Source organism: Plecotus auritus (assembly GCF_963455305.1).
Source record: "Plecotus auritus genome assembly, chromosome: 1".
In the NCBI taxonomy this organism is placed as follows: Eukaryota; Metazoa; Chordata; class Mammalia; order Chiroptera; family Vespertilionidae; genus Plecotus; species Plecotus auritus.
In genome coordinates this window covers 15,391,359-15,419,198 of record NC_137770.1, presented here as the reverse complement: position 1 = coordinate 15,419,198, position 27,840 = coordinate 15,391,359, and the positions used below count along the sequence as shown (strand labels likewise).

General features: G+C 45.4%; 1 protein-coding gene across 3 annotated transcripts in view; it reads left to right on the top strand.

Moving 5' to 3' along the window:
* The window catches only part of KCNK10 (potassium two pore domain channel subfamily K member 10), a 108,806-nt gene that overhangs the window by 25,100 nt on the left and 55,866 nt on the right, over positions 1-27,840 (top strand). For all 3 annotated transcript variants that reach the window (XM_080683034.1, XM_080683035.1, XM_080683033.1), the window contains exon 2: positions 18,237-18,571. In XM_080683034.1, coding sequence (XP_080539160.1) covers positions 18,237-18,571 — 335 coding nt within the window. The remainder of the gene's footprint in view (positions 1-18,236; positions 18,572-27,840) is intronic.

Sequence of the window (27,840 nt, the reverse complement as noted above, 5' to 3'; positions counted from 1 at the left end):
AGAGAAGTTCATGGACAAGTACTTATAGTAGCATCAGAATCCAAAATTAGGGCCACTGAGCAGAAGTCCACCAATGTCTTGAGTAACTTCCCTGTGTGCTGTGGCACAGGTACATGGAATGGACCAGATTGGGAGGGGGCGAGTGCCCAGAAGGCCCAGGGAAGTACCTGGTAGCCAGGTGAGTTAAGTGCTGAGGTTCAAAAATTTGTACTTTACTCCAATCAGACTCCCAAAGAGTGGATGTGCTCTTGTCACTAGGATTCTAGAACTCAGTGGTGGTTATTTTAATAAAGCTCATGATCCCAAGAGGAGCTTGCTGTAGAGATGAGCTTACAGTCTGTAGCTGAAAACTGATGAATAATTTTAATTATGTTTCTAATATTTGTAAGGATGTTCTGCCCTCAATAGATTTCTTTTAGATTTTGATCCTTTGCAGATTTCAAGGAAATTTAAAATGTTTTGGTTCATTATTTTAAATCACTATTTTATTTTACTTAGAGTTATTGAATAGCTAAGAAGAATTTTATAAATTATAAGAAAGAGTCCAAGCTTTCAAACACCAAAAATAGCCCTAGCTGGTTTGGCTCAGTGGATAGAGTGTCAGCCTGCAGACTGAAGGGTCCCAGGTTCAATTCCAGTCAAGGGAACATGCCCTGTTTGCAGGTTCGATCCCCAGTAGGGGGCATGCAGGAGGCAGCCGATCAATGATACTCTCTCATCATTGATGTTTTTCTCTCCCTCTCCCTCCCTCTCTGAAATTAATAAAAGTATATTTTTAAAAAACACACACCAAAAGTAGCTATTCAAATCTGAGAACTAGGAAGAATTTTAAGTTGTTCACCTAACAACTAATTTATTCTTACAAAGGTGACATTATTATATTAATTCAGAAGAACCACCTCCAATGAATGGTCAGAAAAGCTGTCTTTCTAATGATGCAACACAACCAATGTCACCCTTGTCACCACTGTTTGTCATCAATAAGCATTTGTTGAGTACCTAACTACTCATTGCCTTGTGCAAGGTGTCCCACAGAGAGACTCGTTCCCTGTCTTTTAGAGTTTCCAACATAAGAACAAACATATGGAGAAATACATATAAGAAATATATTGAAGAGAATTAGAGTATTCTGAATGCACAATGAGAAATGTATAACCTAAACATGGGTCATAGGTGACTGTGGTTAAGTGTTTTCTAAAAGTTAAAAGCAACATTATAATGCACCAAGAAGGGAAGGTTGGGACAGTATCCTTGAAGTTGCATGTTAAATTTAGGTGGAGAAAGAGAAAGCTGGTATTTTCAGGTTGGGAATTGATCCTAATGGCAACTCTGCTGCTGAAACTGGTGACCTGAAGACCCATCAGAGCTTTGTGTGAGCCTTTGCAGTGTGAGGCCATTTGTGTCTAAGGATTAATTGAGACCTGAGCCTTCTAGACATAAACGTGGGCACTGGATCAGCCAATGTATCTGTTAAGATGGTTTCTACTGCAGGTGACAGAGAGCCCAGCCCAAGTGGGATCCAGCCCGTTCTAGAACTCAGGACTAAATACATCAAGGACCGAGTATTTTTTCATTTTTTCCTTTATTTTTATTTTTGCTTTTTGAATTGTTTTATTTTTCAATTACAGATGCCATTCAGCATTACATTAGTTTCAGGTGTACCTCATAGTGGTTAGACACTTAGATAACTTATGAAACCATCCCTCCGATAAGTCTAGTACCTACCTGACACCATATATCATTATTACAATTCATTTATTTTTTTAAAATCCTCACCCGAGGATATTTTTCCCCATTTATTTTTAGAGAGAGTGGAAAAGAGGAAGGGAGAGAGAGAGAAAGAGAAAGAAACATTGATGTGAGAAATATATCAATTGGTTGACCTGGCGAGGATCAAACCTGCGACCTAGGTATGTGCCCTTGACTGGGAATCAAACCTGAGACCCTTCAGTGCACAGGTCAACATTGTAACCACTGAGCAGCATGGCCCAGGGCCAATTCTTCATTTCTTGATTCTTCTCTGCATTGTTCTGTTCTAGGCATGTTCCTTCCTGGTGGTTCTAAGATGCTGCCAATAGCTCCAGGGTTTCATCCTTCCAGATTCACATCCTTCAGGGAAAATAAAGCTAAATTTTCTAAGGCTCAAACAAAAGTCTTGCAGTTCAGTTGTCTTAGTCCTGATTGGCCTGTCTAAGGTCAGATACTCATCTTTTATCCAATCATGGTGGGCGAGTGGGATCCAACATGCTGATTGGCTTAGTCTGGGCCATGTGCTTCATTCCTGGCGCTCTGGAGTGAAGGTAATTACAAGGAATGGGAGTGGGGCTGAGAGTGGTTTCCCTAAATAAAATCAGGGTGCTGTTGCTGCAACATGGCTCATCATTGATGCTGAGCAAATGGAAGGGGTAGAGAGGCAGGGCAAGTGAAAATGGGAAAAGGGGATACTAGTTGGGCGATTTTTGAAGTCCAGTCAAGAACTCATGGTGGTTTGGATAAAGGGAGTGGCATTGAGATGGAAAGGGGTTGACAGATTTGATTTATATTTTGTAGATGGAATCCACAGGGTTTGCTGATTCGATATGTGCTAAAGGTGGTAAAAAAGAGGGGGGGGGTGCTTAGAAATGACGCCTAGGTTTGTGGATGGAACAACTTGGAAGAACGGTGGTACCAGTTTTTTGAGATAGGAAGCCTAAAGGTTTTTACTTTAATTTTTTTATTATTATTTTAGTCAACCTATTCTGGCTTGGTGGGAATTTGCAAAGCCTGTCAGATATCTGAGTGGAAATTTCAACTTCTACCTTCACACTTGTTCTGTTAGGCCAACTTTGGATGATTTCCCAGGAGTCTCCCACAGCATTTCAGGGTACTTTTAAAACAAAACAAAAATAGAATAGAAATGAAAATAATTATTTTAAGGTCTTCAAAAGTCCAGTGCAATCTAAATCCAAATGACCTCTCATCCGATTTGAAGCTCTCCTTCCCCTGTAGGTCAGGCGGGGCCTGAGATACTGCAGACCAGCAGGCGGAAGGGAAGCCCATTTGTTCTTTCTCTCCTTGTTCAAATTCCTTCCCTGATTGCTTTGTGGCTTCTGGTTCTTCCAGAGTCAGGTGGCAGGCAGAGGTGATAAGGCAAAAACGTTTCCATAGCCATAGCCGATTCCCTCTGTGGGTCTCTCCATCACGTCTAGTATAATGTAGATTAAAACTTGTTTGTGTTCCTATTGTTGTATAACAAACCATCTAAACTTACTGGTGGGAAACAAGCATTTCATTGTGCTCATAGATTCTGTGGTTTAGGACTTTAGGCAGGACTCAGCAGGGATGTCTGGGGCTGTACCTGGGAAGATTTGAAGACTGCAAATGTTGATGGGATGGAGGGAAGGGGAGCTAGAATCGCCTCAAGACATCTTTGTTCCTGTGATTGGCAGTTAACACTGTCTCTCAGCTGAGATCTTAGCTTGGCTGTTGGCTGAAACACCTACATATGAACTCTCCATGGGATCTCATGGCTTAATTTGGGCTTTCTCACAGCATGACATGACAGCTGGATTCCAAGAATGAATGTCTCAAAAGAGCCAGGACTTTTATGACAGCTTGGAGGTCACATAGTGTCACTACTGCCTTAATCACAGCCTGTCCAGATTCAATGAGAAGGAGCATAGATCTCACATTTACACGGGAGGAACAGCAGTTACATAGTGAGAAGAGCATGCTGGACGGGAGAGGTTATGGCCAGTTTGGGAAACGTATAGTCTAGCATGAAGCTTAACGAGGAGACTATTTATGAGACTAATTGGCTTAAAGGACTCAATTACTTCTAAATTTTGAACATGTCCTGACATCAGGGTCTTTTTTATTTATTAAAGAACTTGACTGCTCTTGACCTAACTTGTATTAGAGTTCAAAGGTTGACTCATTAGAACTGGTAAGCACTCATTCATTTAAGAAACACTGATGCAATACTTACTTTGTGCAAGATCTGTGCTAATAGCTGTGGGGGCAAAATGAGATACCACAAGAAGTCAACAAGCTCAAAGGAAGACCAGTATAGTTGATTTTCAATTAACTACACTCTAGAGAGGAAGAAGGATATTGACATCCCTAATGATAATTACAATAAAAGTACTCAACACAAAACACAAGGTGAGTTTAATGGAAATTTACTCAGTTAGAATTGTACTCCATGTTCAGAAATATATTTCTTATTCTATAGATTTACCAAATTAATTATTATTATAACTGGCAATTATTAAGTAATTACTATAGCCATTCAATATACTAACCCTACAAGTATGATATCATTTAATTTTCAATGTAATCCAATGTATCAATTTTATAGAGAAGGGAGAGATTAATAGAGAGGTTAAGTGAGCCAGAGTGGCATTTGTACCTGGGTCTTCTGCTCTCCCAGTGTATGTGTGCAAAGCTAGAACAAGACTCCAAGTTCTGGATTTTCTCTTTGGTGTTCTTTTCTCCAGACTCCTGCTTTCTAATAGTGTTCCATGAATCATCCAGGTCCTAAGAGGGTCTTGGGACCCAGTACAAAGATTACGAGGGAGGCAAAGCTCATAGGATTCTGGACTCCTACTCTAAATTCCAACAAAAATTCTCAATAGCCTTTGAGATATGTTACATTATATATATATATATTATACTGTATTTGGCCATCTCTCTCTTCTGACCTCAACTTCCACCAATGCCCATTGCAATGACGTTCTTTGGGTGAGGGGCTTCTCCAGGTACCACCCCAAGGCTAGGCCTTGGCCCTGAGCATTCCAAAGCCCATATGTCCTTGGAAGGTTGGCCACTTGGGTGAAGGCTGCATGGCCTTCCATGCAGTCCATGAGGATGCGTTTGAGATTGTCTTCATTACACAACCAGATGTTACTGGTGATGGCTGTGGTGATCTGGCATCTGGATTCCTGTAACTAATAGCCAGCTGAGCTCCCTCATCATTCAGCAGCAGAATGGTATGGACACCTGCAATGTCAGCCTGGCTTAGCACCTAGTCAGAGCCTGGGGACACAGCACCCCTGGAGCTCCTGCACCTTTTACACCCAGATCCCCAAGTTTTCTTCTTCTGGACTCTGCCTGTGGCTTCGCTGGGCATAAAGATCTGGGAGTCATCAACAAGTCGGCGGGGTTTAAAACCATGGCCTAGAAGAGGTCACTCAGGGACAGAATACAAGTCCAATATTTATTAATTTTTAGGACGAGGACTCCACAGAGGGAATTTAGGCACATCCAGAGAGAGTGAAGGAAAATCTTGAGAGTTTGGTGTCACAGAAGTGTCAAGAGTGGGAGCATTTTAAGCAGGAGCAAGGCCTTCTGTGTGAAGTGCTGCTGAGTGGCCAAGTCAAACGTGACCATGATGGTGTCCTTTGCACTTGACAACGGGAGAGAGTAGAGATCCTTCGAGAAGCAGTTGGGTGACCTCACCCAGTATAGTCCTTCCTACATTTTGGCTGGTTGTGTCGAGTGATTGGTGGCTGTGCTTCTTCTGTCTACCTGGTTTTGGGTTGCCAGATAAAACACAGGACAAACAATTAAATGTGAAGTTCAGGGGGAAAATGTAAGTATGTCCCAAATATTGCATGGGACATACTTACCTTAAAAAATTTGTTGTTGTTGTTTAAATCTGAAATTCAAATTTAACTGGCTGTCCTTTTTCCTTTTTTTCTGAGTCTGGCAACCCACATTTCATTGTACACTTTAAAATGGTAGAAATCATGGATTTTATATTGTGTGAACTTTAGCACACTCACAAATATCACAACCCTACCCTAACTAGACTGTCACATAGGCGACCACACGCTCTGCTTCTGGGTTGAGCCACTAGGGCCAGTAAGGAAGCCAACCTCAAGGGATGTTATTTCTGGGAATAACTAATGCTTCTATTCAGGTCCCTTAGGGCACCACACAGAGTGTGAAGCACATAGTAGGCACTTATCAAAAGCTGGTTTAATGGAAAATTAGTGATACTTGAATGAAAAGGAGCTCCTCAATACCTGTGACACTACTTAGAGGACTCCATGGGATGGGCCTCAGAGATGTTCTCAGGGAATTAAGTCATGTGGCGCTGGGGGCACCGAGTACTTACTCCGGGACACACCTATTTCAGCCCTGTGGCCCTGGAGCAAATGGTTTTGCTGAATTCTGGACATCCCAATTATAGCTTAAATGCAGCTGGCTTTAGAGAGGCCATTAAAAATCTTTGAAAGGCAGGGAACTCTTGGAAATGCCCACAAATTCCAAGACAGCCAGTCAGAGTCATTCGCTAGTTTAATTGGATACAGCAATTTCTCTGCCTTCCTTTCTCCCCCGTTCTTTGAGGTGCAGGAGCCATAGCCACAAGACTATTTCCAATGACACCTTCAGAGGCAATTTCAAAGCAATTAATTGAATCTGAAATGTAGGACAAATTACATACCAGCTAGGACTTTCTATGAAGATAATATTCCTTGGTTAAAACCTGAGAAACCCAAAGCTTAGATTTAACTATCTATGAAAATGGTTTTGTTCTCTTGTGGTTTTTTTCCTGAGCTTTGCTATTTACAAGAAGCTTGCATCCACAGTTAATGTTCGTTTGTATGGCAAGCTGAACGCCATATTTGCTTTCTACACTGGTTGATTGAGCCCTACTGTGTGCCAGTATTCAGTATCTAATTTGTCTTTTGAGCAAATTAGATTTTCAAATAATGTCCCATGGTTCTTATAACTGGGCAGTTCCTTGAAAGGGATTCTGCTTATGGTGGCTGCTTAATTGTGACTAACCCATCACATAGTGAGTTTGCCCAAGTAACAGATTTGGGTCTGAGGGTGGTCGTGTGGAAGAGGGATTTAAGCCTTGAAAATGAATGACAGTATACCCTTGCTTTATGCCCTGTTTCTTGGGGAGCAGCTTAAGGACCAGCACAGCAGCTTGGCAGATTCCCATGCGATCCATATAAGGAGCTATCTACTTTCTGAGATGTTGGAGGCATGCTCTAGATCCTTGAGTGCTGGGTCTTTTCTGTAGGCATCTCCCACCCCAATTCACCCAACCCTGAGTTCCTGGACAGTGGGTATACTGCTCCATCACTTTTGTGTCCCCTGGTGCCTGAGGCACAATAGATATTTGACGGACACTTGTCGAATCCATTCTGTGAACGTTAATTGAGTTTCTCTTGTAGGCTGTACACTGGGGTTGGGACAAAGGGACCATGTTCAAGGGGCATGCAGAAGAATTGACCTTCTAGCCATAGGAATTACTAGTGAGACAGGACTGCAGCTATTTGGAGGGTAGGGTGAGGTGTTGATTTAGCCAGAAGGTGTATCCTACATTCAGCAGCTCTCTGGCGTGAAAAATTCCCCTGCAGTTCCCCTGGCAGCACTGACTCACCTTCATCCCACCTCCTTCCATCCCCCAGACCCAGGTGTTGCTGGAAATACATGGAGCTGGTTTAGGGAAGCTTCCCTTCCCACCTTTTGACATTCACTTCCCCAATTTTTCAGTAAGTCTCTTGATTCCTTGAAGACTTCACTGATTAAAGCTATTGATAATGGTTTAAAAACACTTCTCAGTCTTCAGAGAAATGGGCTGGTCCGTTTTCTGCAGTATTCTCTTCCCAGCCTCCAGAGGAACAATGTGGGGATTCTTTTCCCTGTTCGGTTCAGCACTCACCGCACTCAATGCCAGCCTCGGAGCTGCATTTGCAGTAAATTGGAAGTGCTGATGTCAGCAGCCGTGATGCTGCATTAGAGGAGCCACCTTGGAGGGAATGATCCTGGAGGGTGATGCTGAAAGGCGAGGCTGTTTTCTAGGGTATTCGGTAGACACTGTTTTCTCTCTTAGACGGATCTCATTCCTTTTTGCAACTTAGTAGGCACAGCAAAGGAAGACCACCTAAAAAACATGTTTTCCCCCAACTGAGTTTTTTTGTAGGAGGTTTTGGTGGCTATGAAATGGTCCAGCAGTGCTGAGTGATGAAGCCGCTGATACTGCTTGCTGAGCAGCGTACACTGGAGCATTGAGATTCGATCTCAGTGACCCCAGAAGAAGGACAAAGCAAGGGTACACCTCATTCTATACCAATGGTTTGTTCTTAAAACTATAGAGATATAAGCCACAGCCCATTTTACATGCACACAGAAATGTCTGTTTAAACCAGTTCTGCAGAAAATTCTTGTGCGAAGTAAATATCTAGGTTGCAGAGGGATTTCCACATACGATTTCAGGTTTGCTTATAGTAGAATCCACCTTAATATCTTCATGACGTGTCCTGACTGCTGGCTCTGAGCAGGGAAGCAGGGCAGGCTTGCAGCGTGGCATCCAGGGCAGTTGAGGAAGAAACCATGGCTCTAGAGTAGCAGCAATCCCCCTGGCTGTTCGATTTCTCTGCCACAGCCAGGATGTGACCCTGAGCAGAAAGAAAGAATAACAGTTTCCAGGAAAGGACAAAGGAAGTTAAGTCTGTTACCTGAAGAGTGAAGTATTGAGCATGGAATCTGAGCCGGGTGGGGAAGGAAGAAAGGGAATGACGTGCGGAAGGCAGGACGGAGGGTGAGTAACTGAGGGTGAGAGCTGGAAGGAGAGGATGCTCAAGTCCAGAGTGGTCTTCTTAATGGGGCATGTTAGAGGCAGGGCCATTTCTTGCAGTGATGTGGCCACGGAAGAGGAGGTGTTTGCAGGGCATACCGGCGGTGTTCCCAGCTCTAGCTGATGGATTTCCTGGACCTGTGCACCCGACTCCAGAGTCTGTGAGCTTCCCTGCAGTGCTTCCCTACAGCCTTGTCAGAGGGCTCTCCTGGGTCTGCTAGCACCTCTTCCAGGCTGGTCCTGGCGTTTATATTCCCAGGGGGTGGTTTGAAGCCAGTGACTGACTGGATAAAAGGATGAATGTTTAGCCCCCTTACTTCAAGGTGGGATGAACTCGGAGACATCATGTGTGCTGCAGGGCTCCCCAAGAGCTCAGGCAGAGATGGGGCCTTACCTGGAATCACACCCTTGCATGGTTCCTGCCCTTTACATCCCTGTGTCCCCACTCCCTCATGGCCTTCTCCCGGAAGCACTTCCTAAATAAATCGCTTGCAAACCAATGCTCATTTCAGGATCTATCCACGGATCTACTTAGGAATCTGATCTAAGTCACTGGTTGAAGTGGAATGGAGATGCTGATAATGGTGATGCAATCGAGGCAATGGGAGTGCAGGTGTTGGATGGATTGTCCATAGGGCAATCACCCAGGAGGAAAGCAGGATTTGGGTAGAAGGCTTCAAGGAATCTAGGAGAGAAGCGGGGTCTCCACCAGCAGCCATGAGGGAAAGGAGGAAGTGGAAGAGCCAGAGGGCTGGGTCTCAAAAGAACAAGGAGTTTGACACAGAGTGTAAACTGTTGGTTTCCTGGAATAGGATGGTCCTGATGTTGTGGGTCAGGGAGATTGAACAACCTCTACCTGAATGCCACACGCAGAGGACAGTGCCCTCAGGGGAAGTCCAGATGTCAGGGAACAAAGTGGAGGAAGGCTCCCTGAAAAGGCTGAGGAAATAGGGGTGCTCTTTGGTAACTGGGGGTCCTGAGATGTTTTGAAAAGGCTTGGGATGGGGAGAAAGGTTGCATCAGAGCAGAGGAAGCAGAGAGTGGAAGAGGGATCAAGGCTACGGGGAGGAAATGAGTCCATAGGGGAGCTTACATTCTGTGGCTTCACTGGCCTCACACTTCTCAAAAGCATTGGTTCCTCCGGTTTCCAGGTGGATGGCAGCTTGGCAGCCTGGACACAGTGTGGAGGTTGGTACTGTCCCCTGCACATAGTTGGCATGTACTAGCTGAGTAAGCGGATGCATGACACAACAAATTTCTAAATGCCTTCTCCTCTCACTTCTATATATTTTATGCTCTGATAAATATGGAACTTTTAGAAAACCTTGGAACTTATTGAAGTACCTCGAGCTACTTTCACCATCCTTAGGTGGGATGCAATAAACAGAGCTCCTAAGGTTAGGGAATTAGACAATAGCCAAGTTTATGTACTTCGTCATAGGACCTGTCTCCCTAAGGCGTTAACACATTTTTCAGTTTTGCTTTCTACTGTGGATCTTTTAAAAGAATTGGTTAGCTCGGTATGACCACACACGCATTTGTGACTGCTGATATTGATGGGAGTTTGTTGGGATTGGAGGAAAGCGTGGGGAGGCTGAGGTAGGGCTGAAGAAGCAAGCCGGGCCCTGAGTACATGGTACATTGGCGGCCATGTGCAGAGCCATGGGAGTAACTGTGGGGTTGAAAGCAGGTGCAAGACTGGGATTTTAGGAGGATCACCTGCTCCAGCCTGGTTGTGGGGCATGCTCTGCGTGGAGCCCAGTGAGGAGAGGTAACTGCTTTAGCAAGACCTGGGAAAGGCAAACCTCTCCCTGGAAGGAATGGGCCCTGAGAGTAGGATGTAATGCACTTGGCTCGAAGGTAAAGGTGATCTATTTGGGAGCTGCGGTTGCTTATATTAATTTTAATCCAAAAGGGATGGCGCCAGGGCAGGGGGGTGGTGGGCATGTCTTTCCTTTTAAAAAATGTTCTGGTTAATTTAAATTGTGGAGGAAAAGCTTTAGGGCAAGAGACAAAATATGGTGTTCATGTAGCCTTTGGGGACAAGGAGAAAGAACCCCAGCTGTGGCTGTGCACCTGTAGGCCTTGACCATGGAGTCAAGACAAATGGGTCTGAGGTCTGTTGGGAGAACCACAAGGTAGGCAGCCCTGGATCCCAAAAGATGAGCAGTCCAGTGGGAAATGCCAGGGCTGTTCTGACCAGCTCAGCACGCATCAGGACTAACTCTGGTTCTGGGCTCTTGGTGCTCATGTGGGTGGGTGAGGGCCCCTTTCATTGTAGCCCTAAAGGCATCCCACCTGATTCAGGAGTTACCTACAATATCCAGAAATTCTGGAACAGGCTTTCTTTTGAAGAGAGCTTCCTGGCAGGGAGAGAAAATGGTCAATGAGATAGCCATGAATGAGCAGCAACATAATGCTATGTGCCGGCAATCTCCCAGGCCAGGTCTTGTGAACGATGCTGTAAATAGGGAGGTGGAATAAGAGCTGCCCTCCCTGATGCCCAGGATGCCAAATCCTGCTTCTTCTGTGAGCGTTTCTCCCCTCTGCTGTTCCTTGAATGCTGCTCCTTGGAGCACCAGCCTTTAGTATCTTCTCATTCTCCATCTCCCTCTGGACCAATTCATCCAGCTCTGTGGTTTCCATTCCACTTCTATTCTCGTGGCTCTCAAACCCAGGCCCCAGCTAGATTGACCCCCACCCCTGGGTCCCAGTCCCTTGTGCCTAATGTCTACTGGATATCTCCACCTGGGTGCACTGCAGACCTAAGTCTCCTGCCTCTTCTGTCTTGGAGAACACCACGCTCTTCCAAGCCAGGTGCCTGAGTGTCATCCCAGACCATGCCCTCCGTACACTTCTCATGGAGGCTTTCCAGCCCTTGTCTCTGACCCCTCTTCACCTCTTCTGCTACTGCCTAAGTTGAGGCCCAAATCCTAAGATCCTCATTCTCTGGGCCCTTGTGCTGGTGAAGGACCCTGACTGTGTGCTAAGCCCCAGGTGCATAAATACACGAGATTTGGGGGAGGTCAGGAGAAACCATTTGCTTACTAGTACTGAGAAGGAAGTCCCTGGTCCTTTGAGCCCCAGATGAACCAGCAACTTTTGCACTCTCCCCAGGATGGGTGGGAGTGCCCGGGGTGGGGTGGGGTGGGGGTGCAAGGAGGAGGCAGGGCTTCAGCCTTTGGTGTCCTCAACTCCAAATCATGCTGTTTGGTCCTGGTCAGAGAGACCCCAGGAAAGCGGACTGGAGGGGAATTCTGCCTGGTTGGCCCCGGGGAGGTGACTCACCGAGGGTGATTCATGCCCTTCAATAGATTTTTTTTTTCCAACCTAAGGAATATTTTGTACCCATGAGTAAAACGTAATCTTCTAGCCCTTTGTGAAGAGAACAAGAAAGCTCAGAGTGTTTGGAGCACCGGGAAGTGAATTACTTCTCTGTCTCCTTTCTGGTCTTCCCTAGCAATTGACAATGGAACCATGAAGAGCTCCACTTGGACTATTGACTTTCTGAGAACTTGACACCTTGGCTCAGGATGTCTGTCTGTGGAATTAAAAAAAAAAATCACACACAATAGTACCAGGGTGCTCATATCTTCATACTCAGAGCACTCTGCAGTTACATGTTCTTTGGGGCAGGTGTGTGAACTTGCTATCCTAAATGCCAGCTCCAGGCAGATGTATGAAGGGATGTGTGAATGGATTCAGGAGTGGAACAAATTGGAACTAGGAGCCTTCCAGGTGTAGGCACTATGCTACGCTCCACAATGAGACACAGAGAAAGCATAGAGGAAGAGCACTGATCCCACTGGGGGTGGGAGGGGGCAGTCAGGGAGGACTTCTTGGAGATGGTGACATAGGAAGTGAGGTTTAAAGTATGAGGAGGAGTTGGCAGCTAAAGAGTGGGGAGGAGAAAGGAATCTGGGAAACAAGACCCACTCCTCTGCGCTCAGCACGCAAGGACCTGGGTGCTGCTGGGTTTGGCTGGGGCGAAGGTTGAGTGTGAGGGCGTGGCAGCAGTAGAGGCTGGGGAGACAGGCAGGCGCCAGGGTCTGGAAGGGAGTCCGGTGCAAGCACGGAGCCAGCACTTATTCTGAGTCTCCGTGGTGCCCCCAGGGGAGCTTAAGGACCACGTGGATGTGATCAGATTCACACCTGAGAGATTGCCGCCTGGCTGTGTGGTGGAGGATGGACTTAAAGGAGGTTGTCTCGGTGCTCCAGGTGAGACCAGGGTCTGCACAGATGTAAACCAAGGTGGCAGCATCTTCTCAGCTCCCCCTGCCTCCCCTTTCAGCCTCGTTTCCTCTCCTCTTGGTTGGCTGTCTCTAAAGCTTCCCAGAAATGTCATGATACCTTGGTCTTTTCCGTCTGGAAACAAAGCCTGGGTGGGGTCTTAAAGAGGGTGAGGAGAGAGCAGTGATGAAACCCAAGGGGAGAGCCTTTTCCGTGGTGGCATTTGGGGGCTGGTAAGAGGACATGGCTTGCTCCTTTACTGTATGAAGACTGAGCTGCCACTGAACTCTTACCAGGACCAGCTTGATCACCTTTAAGATACAGCTGTGCCCTGGAAACAGGAAAAACAAGGTTTAGAATCAGAGGGAGCACATACGTTCTTTCTGCTCTTCGCAGAGACAGGTCATGGCTGACACCAGGTGCTGTGACAGCGCAGGCAGGTGGGGCTGGAATTGTCTGCTCCTCATTGCTCCTTTCCTCTTCCCAACGCCTCCCCCCTCCCCCGCTTCCACACCCGGCCCAGCACCAGCCCAGGCCCTGGGCAGCCTTTGGGGATTCCAGACACAGCTGTAACCTGGGGCTCTGTGAAAGCTCTGAGCTGCCTTGCAGGTGGCCCTGGAACAATTCCAGACCTGAGGAGGCCTGGGGGGAAGCGGGGGTGGAAGGGTGGGTGGAGGGGGCAGGTGTTCTCTGCCTCTCGCTGGTGTGTTGTGGTCACAGTTGTACTCTGCCTGGGTCAATAGGCAGAGTCACGTTGCCGGGCGACAGTGGCACCTCTGAAGTGACTGCATTTCAGGTTTCCAAGAGACCCTGCGTCTGTGGGTGATATTTGTTCCGGGTGGAGTGGGAGGAGTGGAGGCACTCGGGGTGCAGTGTCTGAAGATGGATCCAGGTTGTGATACACTAGTCAGTGTCCCCTTCCACCAAAGGGAGATAGATAATGACCACCACCCTTTTGTGAAGATAAACTAGGTTCCCACATGATAAGATCTTTGTCAACTCTCCCACCAACTCCGAAGGCAGGGATGTGTTTATTTACTTGTATATCCCCAGCACCAGGCCTGTTGCCCAGCAAACCCAAATGTTTGTTGATTGAATGCATGAATGGATACTGCAGTGAAGTGTACAGGACATGGGAAACCCTGAATCATGTAAAATTACTAAGAACTCGTTCAACCAAGAAGAAGTGGATCTCCACATGAGCCCTCCTATCTACCCACATTTAGGTGAAAATGAATGGGCTAATGTTGTGAGGAAACGTTTTAAAATGAGCGTCAACAGAGGAATGTGTCTTCCAGCCCTTCCTCTCTTGTCAGTTGGAGTCATGGGCAGCATAGGCTGTTACTGATGTGACCCACCCGCTATTGATTCATTAAATAGACAAACCTTCATCACCTCCAGGAAACTACAGTGGTCAATCTTATAGACGGGGAAATATATAAAAGGCCTGTCAGAGACCCATGCCTTTCTGAGTTTTGGATAAAGGGGCCTTTTCCACCTGGAATTTCTTTGTTTCCTAGTTTTCTGTATCTATGCTTCATAGGAGACTTGACTTTGAAGTCAGATTCCTCTCATTTTAATCACGGCCCCACCACTCTCGCCCCTCTTGGCCTCAGTTGAGTCATTGAACCTCACTGAGTCTCAGTTTCTTCATCTGTGAAGTAGGGGTGGGTGGTGGCCATGAGAAAGCATATGCATTGCAGGCCTCCAACACCCTGAGGGAGCAAGAGGGAGCGAGGGAGCATAATTGACCAAGAGCTTGAGCTGCTGCTGTGGAACCCGCATGGGCTTGCCTTGTGGGCACATCTCCCAGCTGGGGACTGAGTGCTGCAGGGCCCTAAGGCTGGTGTCTTCCGGGGAGACACACGACTCCTCAGATGGCCAACTTTGGCTCAAGAACTCCTCAATTGCCATGCTGAACCTCCCCTAGGCTGCAGGGGCTCTTGAATGCTCTTGTCCATCCTTCCTCCTTCTCTCCTTTACTGGGGACCAGACTCACAGTGTGTCTGCTGGCTACGCTAGCCCCGGAAGGACTCCCATTTTCTCTCACACATGCATTTCCCCTAATATAATCCATGCACAAAATCCCGTCTTGGTGCCCGTTTCTGGGAAGACCTGGAATCACACAGGGCAATCATACCTCATGCTGAGGACCAAATGCAACAATGAAAGAAAAGAGTTTATTAGAGTGACGGGCACAAAGGAAGTGATAGGACATCCTGTAACCTTCATCATCACATGGCCAGTTTGCTTCTTTGCTGGCTTCAGGCACAGCAAGCTCCAGCAGCATCCCAGGTCACACGGCAACTTTGTATTAGAGCAAGAGCCACTATGGCTCCTGAGGAGAAGAAATGGATTAATTAAAACACCCTTTAAAAACGTATCCAGTTAAAGTAAAAGGCACAAACTAAGTCCTTTTCCAGCCAATGAAATGTGCAGCCACCTTTGCTAAGGCAACCAACTCCATTTTCAGTCCATTACACAAAAGATTTGTAATATTCAGAGGTTCCTGCCAGTGCCCCTGGTGTCTATAAATATATGGTCAAGCCTCATTTCTTGAAAGTCTCCCATCTCAAACAATTCGATTTTTGACCAAGTTGTTCACAAAAAAAAATGTCTTGCTTGTTGACCAAAACTTCAGTTTTCCACCTGACAGCCCTTTCATGCTGATACCCCAACAGGACAAAAAGCTTCTCCAAGGCAACAAGCAAAGGAGAGAATGCTTTTGTTGCTCATGAAATTGAGGATTAGCACAATTTTAAAACATAAAGAGGCCATCAAGAGTGCTAATGTTGCTAAGGGTGTGAAAGTGCTCACAAAACAGCAATGGCTGGCAATTGAATAAGTGGAAAAACTTGTTGTTTGGATAAAGGAAAAACAGCTGATGATAGCATTTTGTAGGCAGTGATATATGAAAAATTCCTTTAAGGCTGATAGGGGGTAGTTCTATAAATTTAAGAAAAGAAATATTTATTTATAAATTAAGCAGTACATTAGACATGTGCTATGACAGGGAATCATTTGGCGGTCTGGAACGGATTAATTCAATTTACATGATTTCTAATGGGAAAAAAATTATTCTGTTTTTGAACAAATCGCTTCTAGAACAGCCTTCCAGAATGAATTAAGTTCGAGAAATGAAGTTCCACTATGCTCCAGTCATTAAACCAGGGCACCTCATTTGCTGTTCCTGAGAACCCTGTGGAGGTTACAAAGAATTGGCCATTATTATTCCTATTTTGCAGATAAGGAAACAGAAACTAAGAGGTGGTTTCAAGGTCACCCAGATGCTCACAGGTTTGGGACTGGAACTCTGATTTTTGCTCCTGGAGCTTTGGAAACTCAGGGTTTGGTGGATTCTGTTCTAACTCTGTTCCCAGGGACAGTCTCTTAGCAAATTGGCACCATGAACTGGCCTGGGAAGACCTTTCTCAAGCCCAGTTCTGCCCAGCTTCGGGGTCCTAGAAACCCTGGAATCATCCGTGCGGGAGTCAGTAAAGGGGACCCAGCAGCTGGCCTCCATGCTCAGGCCCATCATTTCTCACCCAGTGGGGCTCCATCCTGATAGTTGCTACCTAAGGCTGTGGACTGTGTTCCTTAAGTAGATTGTCTCCACCCCCACGCTGGAGGGACAGAGACTTAGCCCCACCACCATACAGCTCCTCATGCCCATGTAGTACTAAATGAATGCTTGTTACAGAGGATGGTGGTGATTCTTGAATTTCTCAATCAGATATTCCAGAGTTTTATGTTCATGTAACTTAGAAGGAAATGTAACATGTAATGACTTCATTTGATCGAATAATCTATATATATAAAAGCCTAAGCTGGTAGCTATGACAGGCACTGACCACCAGGGGGGCAGATGCTCAATGCAGGAGCAGAAACCACAGGCATGGAAACATGGAACAGACTGATGAATCTCAGAGGGAAGGTGGGAGTGGGGAGGGCGGGAAGAGATTAACCAAAGATCTTATATGCATACTAGAGGCCCAGTGATTGGATTCATGCACTGGTGGGGTCCTTTGGCCTGGCCTGCAGGGATTGGGCCAAAACCGGCTCTCCAGCATCCCCCAAGGGGTCCTGGATTGCGAGAGGGTACAGACCAGGTCGAGGGACCCCTCCAGTGCACAAATTCATGCACCAGGCCTCTAGTATATAATAAAGGCGGATGCTCAGGTTGGTTTCCAAAGAGAAGAGTGGGTTTTGAGGCTCTGGGAGGAAAGGCTGATTTACGAACCTAGATTCCCCGAGGTGGCAATCCTTCCAACCAGGTGTTGTCAGGGTCACTGGTGATTTCCCAAGGCAGAAACTGAGCAGTTTAGCTCTCAGAAGTAAGGTTGTTTGCTGCACTTAGGTAATGAGGTTTGTCATCTCCTAATACCTTATTTACACAAAGGTCAGGCTGCACCATGACAGAGACCATAATAAGCATTAGTACAAGAAAGGGAGGACAAACCCAAAGGGAAATGGCTGTTTTCTGAAATAGCATTGCGTGTGCAACACCACCCTCAACTTCCTGCCGTTACAGAAAAGACCCCAGCTTCGCACGTTTATTTCCAAGGTAATGAAATTGCTCTCACAGAGATGAGGGACCTTGGAGAATTCCATGTGTTCAGAAAACCGAGGGAAATTTTCTTCTCAGTGGCTTCTTATTAGAGGAAAATAGAAGAAAACTTTTATTATTAATAGGTCAGGAGTGATTACATCTGAGTCATCACATTTTCTGTTGAGAGGTATGTTTAAGAGGCATTTTAGTATTCTTATATTTTTCAGGAAACAAAGTTAATTGGCATTAACATCACCCATTGCTTTCTTCTTTCACTATGGCCACCTTTCTTTTTCTTCGCCTTTAGTAGTCTTCAGAAACCAAACTTTCTTGACTGTGTCTCATTATTGACTCATCACCCTTGTAGCCAGCTTACCCTTTTTTTCTTTGTTTTGTGACCACAGCCCTGGCTAACAGGGATTGTTAAACTTGCTGGTCGTTCACCTCCTCTCTGCTTTTTGGTATCACCAAGCCCTCAGTACTTGGACAGAGTAGCTGGGTATCCATCTCTCATTTATTTCCTGTCCACATGGAACAATGTCTGTTTTTCCAATATGGTGATTTGCTGTGTATCTTACATATTGTTTGAACAAGGAGAGAGGAGATGAATAATAATGGGGACCGGGCTCCAAATTTGGACCCTTGTAGAAAAATAGAAGCATTTCAAATGCAATGAATAACTTAAAAAAAAAAAAAAAAAAAAAAAAAAAAAAAAAAAACTAGGACTGATCAGGTTCCCTAAATGCGCCTTGGTGAACCATTTTACTTCTCACACTTAAAAGCTGGCCTGAGGAAGACATCTGTGCTTAATTTCTGAGCAGTTTTGTGTTCTGTGTTTATAAACAAACTCTCTTTCCCTCTCCTCTCCCTGTTTCCCAGTGGCCGTTCCCGCAGCAGCGCCCCCAGTGTGCCAGCCCAAGGGTGCCACTAACGGGCACTACCCGGCCCCACGCCTGTCCATCTCCTCCCGAGCCACGGTGGTAGCCAGGATGGAAGGCACCTCCCAGGGGGGCCTGCAGACCGTCATGAAGTGGAAAACCGTGGTTGCCATCTTCGTGGTGGTGGTGGTCTACCTTGTCACGGGTGGTCTCGTCTTCCGGGCTCTGGAGCAGCCCTTTGAGAGCAGCCAGAAGAATACCATCGCCTTGGAAAAGGCAGAGTTCCTGCGGGACCACATCTGTGTGAGCCCACAGGAGCTGGAGACATTGATCCAGGTGAGCAGGGCGGGAGTCAACCACAGAGCCACCTGTGGGGACAGAGGACAGCACCGATTTTGTCTTTCTGGTTCTGGGATTACCTGCCTTTGGTTATGATGCTCCTAATGGTCGGAGAGGACCTCTCTGGGGAGGTGACATTTGAGCCGAGACCTCAGAGAAACCGGAGAATAAGACATGTGACAATGTGGGGGCAGAGGGGCTATACGCAATGGCCCTGATGTAGGAGCAGGCTGTGACCTGCACCGCCTGTTTTTGGATGTGGTGACCAGAAGCAACAGCAGGCAAAAAGGCTGTGGGTTTCCAAATTCAAGTCCACCCATGTGCGCTGATTAACTTCCTGGTTCTGAAGTCCACGTGAGATGCTGGGGTAAGAGGGTGCCCTAAGAGCCAAAGAAAGAAGGCATTTTATTTTTTATTTTTTGAAAATGAAAAACATTTTAATTGAATTTATTGGAGTGACATTCGTTAATAAAATTATATAGGTTTCAGGTGTACAGTTCTATAATAATTCATCTGTATTTATTGTATTGTGTGTTCACCACTCCAAGTCAAGTCTCCTTCCATCACCATTTATCCCACCATACCCTCTTCTACCTCCCCGCCCCTTTCCCTCTGGTAATCATCATGCTATTGTCTGTGTCTATGAGTTGTTTGTTTTTTGGCTTAATTCCTTCACCTTTTTCACCCCACAATCCCCCTCCCCTCTGACAGCTGCCTGTCTGCTCTCTATCTATGAGTCTGTTTCTGTTCTGTTTGTTAGTTTATTTTGTTCATTAGATTCCACATATGCATGAAATCATGTGGTATTTGTCTTTCTCTGACCAGCTTATTACACTTAGCATAATACTCTCCTGGTCCCTCCATGCTATCTCAAAGGGTAAGATTTTCTTCTTTTTTATGGCTTAGTAGTATTCTATGTGTAAATATACCACAACTTTTTATCCATTCATCTACTGATGGGCACTTGGGCTGCTTCCAAATCTTGGCTATTGTAAATAACACTGCAATGAACATACAGGTGCATATCCTATATAATAAAAGGCTAATATGCAAATTGACCAAACGGCAGAATGACCGGTCACTATGATGTGCACTGACCACCAGGGGGCAGACACTCAATGCAGGAGCTGCCCCCTGGTGGTCAGTGTGCTCCCACAGGGGGACAGGCCTAAGCTGGCAGTCAGACATCCCCCAAGGGTTCCTGGACTATGAGAGGGTGCAGGCCGGGCTGAGGGCTCCCCCCACCCCCGAGTGCATGAACCTCGTGCACCGGACCTCTAGTATTCTAATAAAGAAGGAGTTTTGAACAAGCTGGTATGCTTTAACCTGTCAAGATCAATGAAGATGGAGCAAAGAAGAAAGCCACCAGATGTGGAGCAGCCATTTTGGTGGATTTATGGGGATGAAATAATAAGGATATCAGTAATAATCAAGGCTGCTGTTTGTGAACACTTACTGTGTGCTAAGGCCCTTGCATACCCTGGATATTAAGGAAAAAGATCCATTAAAAATGGAGGCAGATAACTTGGGCTACCACCTAGAGAAGCAAGGTGATGAGAGCAGAGGGTGGAGGTGACCTTGGGAGTAGTGAACTGGGCTGGGAAGGGCTGTGGGAGAGCAGAGTCATCTAAGGTCGTATGATGGGAGGAAATGAAACAGGGGGCTGGAGAAGTCAGCAAAGAGAGAACTGAGTCCCAGGAGGAGGAAATGAAAATGGTTGGGAGCCCAGTTTGGAGGTGAGGGAGGATGGCTACCTCTGAGGCTGAAGGTTGATTTCCTCTCCTACACACCCTCCTGAACCATGAGGAGTTAGTCATGGTGGAAGGTGGTGACATTTATGGAGGCTAGGCAGACCCTCTCATCTTTCTGGAGGGTCTAAAGTTTGGAAGGCACAGTAACTTAAAGGACAGCTTCCATGATTCCTTCTGGCTCTGGGATTATCTGCATTAAATTCTAATGGCTACTACAATCCAGGATTTGCAAATCTGGGTTGGCTTATTATTTATCCACTAGAGGCCCGTTGCACGATATTCGTGCAAGAATAAGCCTTCCTTCCCCTGGCTTCACTCCCAGCCGCCCAGGAGCTGGCAAGTCCCTGCTCCCTGGCTGCCCGGAAGCCAGCACCTCCTCGCTCTCGGGCCGCCTGGAGCCGCAAGTCCTCGCTTCTGGCTAAAGCACCACTACAGTAGCTCCCTCCACCGCCCCCCTTCCCCTCATAGCAGGCTTCACTCAGCTCGGCTCCACGCCTACATATGCAAATTAACCTCCATCTTTGTTGGGTTAATTTGCATACTCGCTCTGATTGGCTGTGGGCTTAGCGGAGTGATGGTTAATTTGCATGTTTCTCTTTTATTAGGTAAGATTTCAAATTGCATTGATAGGAGAGGAATTCTAAGGTCACTATGACCTGACATCTTCATAGTAATGGTATTCTTTTAAATTAGTTTTGATCATCTGACCTGACTCTTAAATAAATAAAAATACATATTTTCCACCTGGGAATAATATGATATTATACATATGCCCTACAATTTTTATGTAAAAAAAATAAAACTTTTAGATGCTAACATTCAAAGACAATGTTTAGTGTCACTCTTTCTTAGATCGTCTTCTCTTTTTGTTTTTTTCCTTTCATGAGAAAATGCTAACAAATGTAGTGGTGACCACATGTTCCAGATTCAAGGCCTGGGGTGCCATAGAGAATGGAGGAAATAATCATGGAATAGTTTCAACTAACAATGCAATTCCATGTTGTTGTGATATGTGGTGAGATCCTTTTTACTTAGTTACAATACATATAATAACCTAAAAGGTGGTCTGAATTGAGTCTACATTCATGCTTGAATTTTTCATCCTTAGTGAGATCGTGAGGAAAAGGATGATGTCTATCTTTGTATCCATGTAGAGCCTATTCCTTGCTTTGCATCTAAGTATTACCCAATAGAGAAATGCTTTTGGAGTGAGATATCACACTAGATCTATAACATTAGTGATGTTGCAAGATATCTGAGCTTATTCATGCATTTGTTTATTATTTCAGGGTTAATTCTTGGCTCTATCCTCTAAGAAAAGGCTCAGAGGCCAGAATAAAGGACAGGACGGGGGAGTGTAGAGGTTCTAATTCTGGTGCTGCCAATTAAGACTCATCCCAGGTTTTGAGCTGAGGGGTTTCTCTGTGAAATGAGGGGTGTGTGTGTGTGTGTGTGTCTAAGATCATTTTTATGACAATTGTAAAAGCTACCTTTTATTAGGCACCTGTCATGAGTTAGGCCCCTTATACCCATTATGTTATTTAATCTTTCCAACAACCCTCTAAGTTGGTATTACAATGCCCGTTTTACAGATGGGGAAACTGGTGCTAAAAGAGGTTGGATAACTTTTCAATTGTCAATGGGGCAGAGCTGGGATTAAAGTGAGGTCTGTGTGATTCTACCTTGCCTCTCCTGGTGAGTCTTCAAGCCCTTAAGTAGGTCTTGCTTAATCATAAGTTCCACTTTCTTAAACATTTGTTTTAGGTGAAATACTTTCTAGAATTTTAGCAGAGTCAAGAAACATTGGAGTTCCTTGCTCTATAACAGAAGCGTTTCTCTGTTCTTTCCTCTGTAGCCTTTGAGTGTCAGTCCTGGATAGGGGAACTTTAAGATCTCCATTTGCTGTGACTGAAGGATTTATACTCGTGTTTCTCTCCAGTTTTTGTAGACTAGGTACGTTTAAATGCTGAACCTGTGTAAATCAAAAATCAAACATTATGGTTTGCCCTTCGCTTCACTTCATTGGATGAAAATGTCCACTCTTATAGACCAGGCAGCGTTCTCTCATGTCATTCCTCTGAGCAGTACTGTACATAGTGTTCATAAGAAACACAGTATCTGGGAGGGTTTTCAGTGTGGTGTTTTCTAAGCTGGAAAATTGTATTATTGTATCTCTTAAAGTTCTGAAAGAAGTGACTGATAGGTCGAAAATTACATTAATGGTATTTATCTGATAATACCAGTATTCTTGTCTGGATTGATTGATCTCCTCATAAAGCCAAGCTGGAAGGTGTTATTTAGGCTATTAGTAACAAATACAGAGTATCCAGAATAGCATAAACCCAAGGAAATTGCTAGATAGCTTAGAAGAGTCATTGCTGGGGAGGAATTTTCCAATGAATTGAACTACTTTATGGGGTACCATGGGACTCTGGAAGAGACTGACAGGTCATTGTCCCTGAAAGGTGAAGAAAGATGGATTGTTGTAGTGGAGGAGACAATCTCATTCGTTCGTTCATTCATTCGTTTGTTCGTTTGTTCTTTCTATCGTTCATTCATGTATTCCTTAAATTGCTATTGAGCTTCTATGGTATCAAGTGACATGCTAGATATTGGGGATGGAAAAGATGAGAATAAGACATACCTTGAGGAAGTTACTTACCTCTGTGTGATCTAGTTTATCAATAAAATGTGCCTAAAATCCTCCACCCTTAGGGTGTTGAGAGGATTAAATTCTATAATTCATGCATAGAGCTTTGAACTGTGCTTGACACCTGATGACTACTAAAAAAATGATGCTATCGCAACTGCTATTTATATTATTATTCAAGTTGCTCAGAGTTTTAGGCAGTGGTTCTTAATGGGGAGGGGGTTGCCTCCAGAGGGCATCTGACAATTATGTCTGAAGATGTTTTTGGTTGTCCTAGCTGGGGAAGTACTATATCATCTAGGAGGCAGAGGCCAGTGATGCTGTCAAACACTCTACAATGCACAGCATAGTCCCTCATCACCAAGAACTACCCAGACTAACATGTCAACAGGGTGAGAAATTCTGGAGGAAGAGTCATATAAACCAATCATTAGAATTAATTGGCATGGAGCTTTTTGAAGTATGTGAAAAAAAATTGGAGCCCCAGTGAGGCACACAGGGGAGATTTTATGCCTGTGTATCTCCTGTGATGATTGTCTTTTGTACCTATTTATAGATGAAGAAACTGAGGCAGCAGGAAGTGAAGTTACAGGCTCAAAGTCACATGGTTAGTAAGTGGAAGATCTTGGGCAGTATCTGTACTTGTATCCCAGGTTCTTAACCACCAAACATTTGAAGAGAAATGTGGAATATGGGAGGGGTTCACTCCGTAGGCCATGGTGAAGGGCATCCCAAGGACATGTGTGGGCCGATGAAGGGTCTGCAAGTGGTCCGTGTAGCTTGAGCTGAGAGGTGAGGGAAGTGATGGCCTGGAGGCTGGAGACTGGGGTGGGGACTGGATTTGGGAGGTGCCTAGAGAGCCTTGCTGAGGAGTTTAGGCTTTATGCTGTGGGAAGTGGGGAGTCACTGAAAGATTTAAGCAAAGTAGTGGCATGATGGAAGTTTTCTGTTGGAAAGATAACTTTTTTAGCAATGGGGAAGTTCGGTTGGAGGAAGGAGAAATCAGAGGACGATCAGTTAGGAGGATATTGCAACATCATAGATGAAAGATGCTAAGAGATAGAGACAGAGCCACATTTAAGATAATCTGACAAAGTCAACTTGAAAACAACTCATTCCCTGTTCAGCAAAGATTTCTGGATGCCTGCTCCGCTCTCCATGTCCCTGTCCAAGCAGAGGCCACGTAGGCAGCACAGCCTGGCGGTCAGCACCCAGACTGGAGCTAACCTTCCCAGTGATCTCTGCACTGTTCCTGGGCATTGTGACTTGGGGAGTCACCCTAGGCCTCAGTTCCCCTTCCCTAATAACAGTGTTCACTTGTTAGGGTGCTCTGAGGATTAAAAAGAAAAAAAGCTCAATTGCTTTTAGCTATGTGATTGCTACCAGGTATTTGTTAGGGAAGGCAGAAAAAGCAACCAGAAAGCCCCTGAGGTGTGACATCCTGGGGTTCTGCTAAGAGGAAAGAGAAGAAAGTGCCTGAAATGCCCTTTGGGACTTCAAATCCTAAATATTCTAATTGACCAATTTCCTCATTTTGCTTCTATAAAGTTCTCTTCACAGAAATCGCTCCCCTGAGTGCTGGCTTGGGCTGCTTCCTCTGAGCTGCTGTGTCTTATGGCTCAAGCCCAGGGAAGCCACTTAGCAGTTTTCTATTCCATTTAGAGGGCTTACTCTGGCCACCTAGATTATCATTTTTATGCTGAGCTTTGGTGGGGACACTCAGCCTTCTATCTATCTGGTAGACCCTGGGCTGGCTCCATTGATCTCTGTTCCTCCTGATGGTTCTCTGCGTGGTTTGAGACACAGTTTCAGGAACCTTGGGGACCCAGAAGGCTCAGGCAGCTCCCAGTGTGGTGGCCATTGATTTCAAGGTGTGACTGAGGGCAAGGGCCTTGTATCCTCTGAGCCTGGCTTCCACATAACCCAGTGAGGCACGTGGATTTTCTAGTCTGTGCCCTGGGGCAAGCTACTTCATCAGAGCGGGGCCTCAGCTGGTCAGCCCATAGGGGGCACATAAGACCCATCCATCTCTAGAATCTCACCCCTGAGACAAGTGAAGGAATCTAGATGACGGTAACAGGGAAATCCCACAAAGCTGTTGTGATATTAAGAAGTAGCTACCACTCATTGGTGGTTTACTTTCCTCCAGGGCCGTTGTAAGTGCTTCCGTCCTTGAGCCCATTTAACCCTTGCAACAAGCTGATGGGTAGGTTATGTCTTCATCGTTCCATTTTATGGATGAGCAAACAAGTTCTAAGACATTAAGCAGTTTGCCCAAGTTAAATGGGTAAACTGGGATTTCAGCCTTGAGGGCAGAACTCCAGAGCCCGTATGTCTAACCATTGTGTGATACCTCTAACTTGTATGACTAATGAGTATTTACGACACTATGCCTGGGCCTTTTCCCAAAGCTTTTACTCCAAGGAAAAGACTGGAGGGAGAAGGAGGGATATTAGGGAAACCTGGGCTCTCTGACATGGTACTATTGCACTCCAAATGTGCACTATTGCATTTTTAAAGAAGGGGGTGTCCAGGAGGGGGAGAAGTAGGGACACTAGAATCAGGTGGACCTGATCCCTTATCCCACTGAATGTCAGGCTCCACCTATGAAGGGACCAGATAGTCCCTCTCATTCAGAATACTGGAAGGAGTGAATGAGAGAACCCACATAAAATGCCTGGCATTTAGTTGGTATTTAGGAAACAATTAGGAAACATTCGCCCTGTTCCATCTTTCTTCTTCAAGGTGAAGTCCAGAGAACAGAACTGAATAGACAATGATAAGCAGACCCGGAGTACTTGCATTTCTTTGGCAGTGGAATAAAGTAAACTGATTGTTTTTGAGGTCGCCTTTGCAGGGAACTTGATTTGATAGTCATGCCATCCCAAGAACTTCTTTGTCCGATGCTTTCCCATGCCACAATCGCTTATTCCCCTGTCCCCAATACAGTTGTCTTAGAAACTCTGTCATGACTAGTCTCAGAGAAAGCAGTAGACATTCATCTTTTGTAATGCTCAAAGACAAAATCACGAGGTGGCTTCACTGACAGATAGGACAGAATGAATGCTTGTGTCTGTGTGCATAGGGATCTGTGATCTCCTTTCTCACGCTGTGAATTCTTAAATGTTCAAAGACTTTGCATGTGGTCACATGGTGGTGGTTTCTCCAGGTAATCACCACATTGACAGGAGGGGAGTTTCATGGGGGTGGGTTCAGTGTAGGATGAGGTGCCCACCAGGGAGGACATGGGTTACATTCGCCTCTACCTTTTAGACTCTGTTGGATAATCATCATTGTTCTCATCTGTCTCCTTCCTGTGATTTTGAGCTCTTTCAGGTTGAGTCTGTGTCTTTCATAGGTAGATCCCTCACACCCAGCACAGTGGCTGGCTCAAGGATGATGTGTAAGGTTTGAGGAATAAATGAATGAATGGGGCTTTCTAGATCTGTTTTAGAGACCAGGCACCCTTCAAGAAACCTTTCAAACCTTCAAGAAACCAAGCAGAACATGATTTTGTTTCTGTACAACATAAGACCTCTCTTTCCACTCTGGTTGTCAAGAGTACTCCTTTCAAATCATCTTCCTGTCTCCTTTAGGCAGGAGAAGATTCCCTTGGTGTCTCCATCCCTCAGTGCTTACATGGTTAGAAATGTAAGGATTTTAAGAAAAGTGTGACACCTGAGACACCCATTCTTCAGCCTGTGGAAATCCTTGCCAGATAAGCTTTCTCCTTCCTGTTCTGGGTCATCCCCTCTTCCCAGCGGCCTTTGTGCAGGAAGTTTAGGCCATAGCCCAGGCGGCAGGTGACCTCTGGTGAGTGGAGGTATGGGTTCTTTCTGCCTAAGGACGCAGCTCTGATGAGTTGAAGCGTCTCCTCCCAGCTATTGCCCTGAAGTCAGAGGCCTGCCCTTCCTCCAGCAAAGCCGACATGCAGAAGATTGTTCAATGCGGACAAGACTGGGCCTGTGGCTTCTTGCCTGTCTCTACAGGCTTCCACTTCATTATTATTATTATTGTTTTTATCCCTTGGGTTGTTGATTCCATCACTGTGTAGTGAAGAAGAGCTAAAGCTTTTAAGCCAGAAATTAAAGAGCTAATGGAAATTGGCATGTCACTGGAAAAATTAGTTTGCAAATGAGAATTCAGTGTTCAAAAAAAAACACCCATAAAAATAAAACAAATCCCAGAAATGAATGCTACTGTGTTTACATCTATACATAAATGTGCACGTGTTTGCTCCTTTTTTTAGAGTGAAGCGAGAATCTCTTTTAGCAAGATTTTGATGGTGTGTAGCTGGTACAATTACTTCCATTCCTTGTAATCAAATGTATTCATTTAGATAGCTAATATTTACTGAATGCCTGTCCTGAAGCAGGTGCTATGGTAGGCTCTAGTAATCAGAAAAACATAGCAAAAGGTGCAAGATGTCTACTTCCTGTCCCCCAGAACTTTTGTCAAGTGTCAATAGTGTCCCTAGCTACATTTGCATGCTGTTCACTGTGGCCAGGCTCTGCTCTACATGCTATCTGCATTTTAAGTCATTTAATCTTTACATTGATCCTTTGAGGTAGGGGTAAGCAGCCAAGGAACAAACTAAATAACCTGCCCAAGCATAAGAGAGAAGTAAAAGTGGGATCTGGACTCAGGTTCCAGAATCCATATTTTTAACCACAAGGCTCTATTCTTATTTGGGGAGACCAACTTGGCTTGAGTGGTTAGTTCGAGCCCAGTGTGACTGGGGCTGTGCACAGAACAGGAGTCTGATTCAACCTGTGGGACCCCCAAAAGGAACTCCATTCACCTGTGACCAGACCAGAGTATAATGATTACCTGTTGGCTGTGCTCTAGAGGGACATGGCTTTTCA